Source organism: Cynoglossus semilaevis, chromosome 13, assembly GCF_000523025.1.
Source record: "Cynoglossus semilaevis isolate Cse_v1.0 chromosome 13, Cse_v1.0, whole genome shotgun sequence".
NCBI classification, from domain to species: domain Eukaryota; kingdom Metazoa; phylum Chordata; class Actinopteri; order Pleuronectiformes; family Cynoglossidae; genus Cynoglossus; species Cynoglossus semilaevis.
Window position 1 is genome coordinate 75,695 of NC_024319.1, and position 5,562 is coordinate 81,256.

The window sequence follows — 5,562 nt, forward strand, 5'->3', positions numbered from 1 at the left end:
TCACATGGTTTTCTGTCTGTAGCTCCATCTGTTCACCTGGAGTCTCACAGTCAAAGACACAGGACTTGGAGGGGGTGGGGGGGGGGACGACACACATTTCACTGACTAACGTGATGACATCACCTGGTCTGTTGCCTTCACTGACTCTTTTCTCAGTTGTTTTTCCTAAGATTGAGGGAGAAGAAAATTGACTTAAGTAAAATCGTCAACATCGGCTCAGAAACGTTTGATGTTGTTTTTGTTTCCAGGTTGTTTACTGGACCTGGACTCCAGTAACTCCAACACCCCCCCCACCACAGCCAGCACCGACCTGTGGGGAGACTTTGACTCCCCGTAAGGATCCTTCAGAGAGACGCCCCCCCCCCCCCCCCCCCCCCTACCTCTGTACTCCATATGTCCCTATTTCCGTTTCCTCCTCCAGATGGCAGTGTTCTGTGTCTGTGTTCTGTCCTGTAGTGAAGCGTGTTTGGTTTTGTTATTGGTTCTGTTCTTCACAGCCTCTGTTGTGGTTTTCAGACTGATGAGAAGATCAGAACATTCTGTCATTCCTCCTCACTCTCTCCTGTCCGTCTGTTTCCTCCTGTCTCTGTCTGTCCCTCAGTCCGTCTGTCCGTCCGTCCATCCATCAGTCCGTCCGTCCATCTGTCTGTCTGTCCATCAGTCCGTCCGTCCATCTGTCTGTCCATCCATCTGTCTGTCCATCCATCAGTCTGTCCGTCCATCAGTCTGTCCGTCCATCTGTCTGTCCATCCATCAGTCCGTCTGTCCGTCCGTCCATCCATCAGTCCGTCCGTCCATCTGTCTGTCCATCCATAAGTCTGTCCATCCATAAGTCTGTCCGTCCATCTGTCTGTCCATCCATCAGTCCGTCCGTCCATCTGTCTGTCTGTCCATCTGTCTGTCCGTCCATCAGTCCGTCCGTCCATCAGTCTGTCCGTCCATCTGTCTGTTTGTCCATCAGTCCGTCGGTCCATCAGTCCGTCCATCTGTCTGTCTGTCCATCTGTCTGTCCGTCCATCAGTCTGTCTGTCCATCAGTCTGTCCGTCCATCAGTCTGTCTGTCCATCAGTCTGTCCGTCCGTCCGTCTGTCCGTCCGTCCGTCCGTCCGTCCATCTGTCTGTCCGTCCATCTGTCTGTCCATCCATCAGTCTGTCCGTCCATCAGTCCGTCCGTCCGTCCGTCCGTCCGTCCATCAGTCTGTCCGTCCATCAGTCCGTCGGTCCGTCCGTCCCTGCGTCCGTCCCTGTAGTGATGAGTTCACCTCCCACAGCTATCGTCCTAATCTTGAACCTAAACCACACAGTACTAATGATGAAGTTAATGTACAGAGAACTTATTTATTGTATATATGGTTTTAAATATGACCTCGTCACCTGTCGTCTGTTCTCCAAGTCTCCAGCAGGGGGACTGATTATATGCACTGACTGACAATCTGCTCTGTCTTTGGACTCAGTCCTGTGTTGTCAGATGATTTCACTTCCTGTCCACTTCACCACCAGAAGATGATTCACTGTAGACTGAGCTAACGCTGATCTGTGCTCTCTAGCGCTCTCTGCTGGTAGATTGTGTTTGTCCCAGGGATTTATCCTGATTAGCTGCAGCTTATGAAGACATTTTTTGTTTGGCTGAATCTGCGTTCCTGCTCCGGGACCGGCTTCGGCTCCTTGATTGGTCCCGAGGACGTGAGCGGGTCGTCGTCCTGGACAACAGCGCCTCCTACTGCACTGTATGAAACCTGTCTCTGTAGAATTGAGTTGGTGCTGTGTGGAGCAGTGAGAGCTGGGCCGTTACCATGGCAACACGTTTGTCTTCTGTTTAAACTGCTTCTCTCCAAATGTGACTGTATTGAAAATGTATGTGTTTATGGAAATATATATGGAGTGGAGTATGAAGGAGAAACCGACTTCACTGGTCCAGGTCTGTCTTCATGTTTATAAACACCTCCACACAGGAGCCCTGGTTCTCAATCGGTGGTAGGAGTACCTTTGATGGTACTTGGGCTCCCTCTACTGGTACCTTGGAGAACCTGAGCTGCCTGGTGGTTGAATACAGCTGTGTGTGTGTGTGTGTTGAATGAAGTGTTACTTCAACCCGTGGCTCTGGGGCTGCTCCTCGTACTCCTCTGAAGTCATTTCTTTTTGAACTCTTTTATTGTCAGTTTATTTCAGGGACGTTGATGTTACAGATGAACACACCTGTACTTCACTGATGGTTCTATAGGGGGCAGTACACAATGTAGTAATTGGTATACACTACAGTGACTCGTGAACCATCAAAACTATGGTCTGTGTCCAGCAGTGTGTACACACACACACACACACACACACACACACACACACAGAGAGTTGATACATGAACATAGATATGACTCAGCACGGGTATGTGTGTGTGAGGCTGGGGGTGAGGGTGAGGCTGAGGCTGGGGGTGAGGGTGAGGGTGAGGCTGGGGGTGAGGGTGAGGGTGAGGGTCTGTCACCAGCACCGGTCTAAAAGAGAACTGAAGAAAGTGCTGCTCGCTGAATTTCCGTTGTTCTGGGATGTTGTCACGACGACGCCCCGCCCCGTCCTCACAGGTGGTCGACGCCCTGCCCCGTCCTCACAGGTGGTCGACGCCCGGCTCCGGTCCGTCCCCGTTAGCCCAGGTTTTCAGGTTGCTACGGCGATTGCGACAGCGTTTGGTGTTGGATGACCTCTTGACCCGCCGGGGCCAGCCGGAGCGCTCCCTGCAGAGTTCAGCTGTGTGGTCAGAAAGACAGAGGGTCACGCAGTGTGAGCGTGCGTCCTGGTCGGACCGTGAGGTCACGTGACGAGCGCCCGACCTTTCAGATACTCGTCCTGCCGGCACACGGTCCTCGTGCAGATCTCCTTGTTGATGACGTAGACGCGGGGGAGGCTGCAGTGGACACAGACACGGGTCACTGTGGGGGTTTGTCCTGACTGACCTGCTGGGAATCGAACCTCAACACAAATACCCTGAGATCATAAGAAGTGGTTCAGAGGTTTGACCTTTGACCTTCAGTTTGACCTGCGTCCTGTCATGTTGACTTGAATCTGGTGTTTGTTTTAGTGGTGTTAGTGCCCCCCCCCCCCCCGACCCCCCCCACCCCCCCCCCAAAATGAAGTCATTTGTTTTTTAATTCATTTTTTGGGGTGATTTGGTCATGGACGGGGTGGGGGGGGGGGCAGAGTACCCTGACAGACCTCCAACAGAAGTCACTGTCTTCTAACATGAAGTACACGTTAGGTCGGGGGGTCGGGGGGGGGGGGGGTCGGGGGGTGTGGGGGGGGGGGGGGGTCGGGGGGGCAGAGGACCCTGGCAGACCCCCCACAGACAGGGACTTCTAACATTAAGTACACGGTTGTGCGGGGGGTCGGGGGGTGTGTGGTGGGGGGTGCGGTCACCTGTACAGACAGACACCCCCGATGCATCTCTTCAGCGGTCTGTGGACTGAGTACATCCTGGTGCACGGGTACAGCTCCTCCCTGCAGTCTGCTGACACGGACGACAGAACACAGGTTAGTCCGTGACCGGAGGTCAACGAGGGTCAGAGGTCGAGGTGCGTGATGACTCACCGGCTGGTAAGGTACTTCCTGTCGGCGCCTCAGTGTGCCCTGAAAACAGAAAGGAGACAAAGTGTTGGAGCAGCGACCCACATCAGTGAGTCAGGCGTGGACTCCTGACGTGAACTGTGACTCCAGGTGAAGGTCGTTACCAGGCTCCACGGTTTGGGCCACAGCCGTGAGCACTGTGGAGCAGAAACCACATCAGGGCAGAGTTTCTCAGCATAAAAACAAACACGCCGCGGCTCCACCATAATTAAACAAGATGATTTTTGTGTTTCTGTTTGGCAGCGTTACCGTGGAAACTGCAGAGGAGCAGGAGCGCTGGAAAACTGCCCATTCCTTCGACGTCTCCGAGGTGTAGCTTTTACGAGCTGCAGGAAAGGGACGAGAAAAAAGTGTGAGGAGGATTTCACAGAGTGGAACTGTTCAATTTTCTCTCTGGGGGTTTTTCTTCTGTTGACGTTTCCTTTCATCTTCAAACCCTTTCAGTTATCCAACATTCCTGTAGTGGGCGCTGATGTTTCCACCTCTGGACACAGAGCTCTGCTGTGTTCTGTTGTCATCGGTGTCCAAAAGCACGGCCTGATGTCACTCACTCTGCTGCATGTAAACAGCTTCATGAGGAGTGAAGGATTGTGGGTAGTAGACTGTATGAAAACAGTCCACTCCCTCCTCCTCCCTCCTCCCCCCTCCTCTTCCTCCCCCCTCCTCCTCCTCTTGGTTCCCACTGGACATCATTCCTCCTGTGATGTGTCAGTGCGACCTTGGTGTCCAAGACGTGAGTTCTCTCAAAAGAATGTTCCCTGTTCCAGCAGCCCCCCCCGTCTCCCCCACCCCCGTCTCCCCCACCCACATTCTTTTAAACGTTCCATTTATTTTCATGGAACATGGCAGAACTTCTCTTCCCCTGACTCTAACCTCACCCTCAGATCCTCACCCTCAGATCCTCACCCTCACAACCCCCCCTTCCGAATCTTCACCTCATACGCTCACACCCCTCAGATCCTCACCCTCAAACTGCCAGAAGCTCAGAAATCAAACCTTTAGCTGTTTGTCAGAGACAACGTCCGCCCTGAGCCGTGAACCTCACACAAACATCAAGTCGACCAGTCGTCAGTCTGAGGACACTGGTCAAAGTTAACTGGTCAAAGTTAGCTGGTCAAAGTTAACTGGTCAAAGTTAGCTGGTTAGGTTGATCAGGGTTTACTCACTGTCTGCTGTCGTCCACCGCTGCCTTTGTTTTCTGAATCCTTTGTCTTCTCCTCCTTCCTCCTCCTTCCTTCTTCCTCCTCCTCCACCAGTTCACATCGTCTTTTTTCAACTTTTTCTTTTTTTTTCCCGTTTCTGTCTGAAAAAAACGAAACCCAGTGAGTTGGAAACCATCGGTCTGGAGGGACAGAGTCCCTGTCCTGTGTCCAACACATGTTCGACCTATAGAATCAGGACGGGCTGTGACATCATCACCACCTGGTAGATTCAGGCAGTTTTGTTTATCAAAGTTGAAGTGAACCACAGGAAGGTGGCGCTGATGCTGATGCTGGGTCTGTCCTGATCTCCACAGTGGTGGCTCAGTGGTTAAGGAAGTGGACTTGGATCCGGAAGGTTTCAGGTTCGAGTCCTTGGTGATTGGTTAAAGACAGAGGTCACATTTGGTTGTGTGCAGTGCAGTGGTGCAGTGGAGTGCTCCGTGTCACAGTGACAAGGAGTTCACTTTCCCATTCCTCGATTACTGGGAAAGTACATTGTGCACTACTCAAGATAACCAGCAGGTGGAGTAGTGCACCCAGAGAGTGATTACATGGCCCTCATCACTGCATTTATAACCTGGGAAAACAAAAGGTCAAAAGGTCAATTTTATAAATGTGACTTTTCTTAGCGATACAGAAGAAAACAACATCAACAACAACAACAGACATCATCAACAACATCAACAACAACAACAACATCAACAACAACAACAACAACAGACATCATCAACAACAACATCAATCAACAACA

The 5,562-nt window shown here is 51.9% G+C and overlaps 2 protein-coding genes across 4 annotated transcripts in view; one reads left to right on the forward strand and one right to left on the reverse strand.

Annotated features, from left to right (window-relative positions):
• Window positions 1–380, forward strand: part of necap1 (NECAP endocytosis associated 1) — a 3,868-nt gene extending 3,488 nt beyond the window's left edge. For both annotated transcript variants that reach the window (XM_008322597.3, XM_025061335.1), the window contains exon 7: window positions 249–380. In XM_008322597.3, coding sequence (XP_008320819.1) covers window positions 249–337 — 89 coding nt within the window. In that variant the 3' untranslated portion in view covers window positions 338–380. The remainder of the gene's footprint in view (window positions 1–248) is intronic.
• An 804-nt stretch (window positions 381–1,184) lies between these two features.
• On the reverse strand, window positions 1,185–4,917 carry mfap5 (microfibril associated protein 5). 2 transcript variants are annotated; one of them, XM_008322595.3, is made up of 7 exons: window positions 4,776–4,917; window positions 3,859–3,935; window positions 3,714–3,746; window positions 3,574–3,612; window positions 3,403–3,493; window positions 2,820–2,893; window positions 1,185–2,736 (listed from the first exon to the last, which is right to left on the reverse strand). In XM_008322595.3, the coding sequence occupies exons 2-7, from the start codon at window positions 3,899–3,901 to the stop codon at window positions 2,597–2,599; spliced, it is 420 nt and encodes a 139-aa protein (XP_008320817.1). In that variant the 5' UTR covers window positions 3,902–3,935; window positions 4,776–4,917; the 3' UTR covers window positions 1,185–2,596. The 2 variants fall into 2 exon arrangements, with proteins under 2 accessions (XP_008320817.1, XP_008320818.1); XM_008322596.3 differs by having other exon boundaries at window positions 3,403–3,490; window positions 4,776–4,916.
• Between the last annotated feature and the right edge of the window lie 645 nt (window positions 4,918–5,562).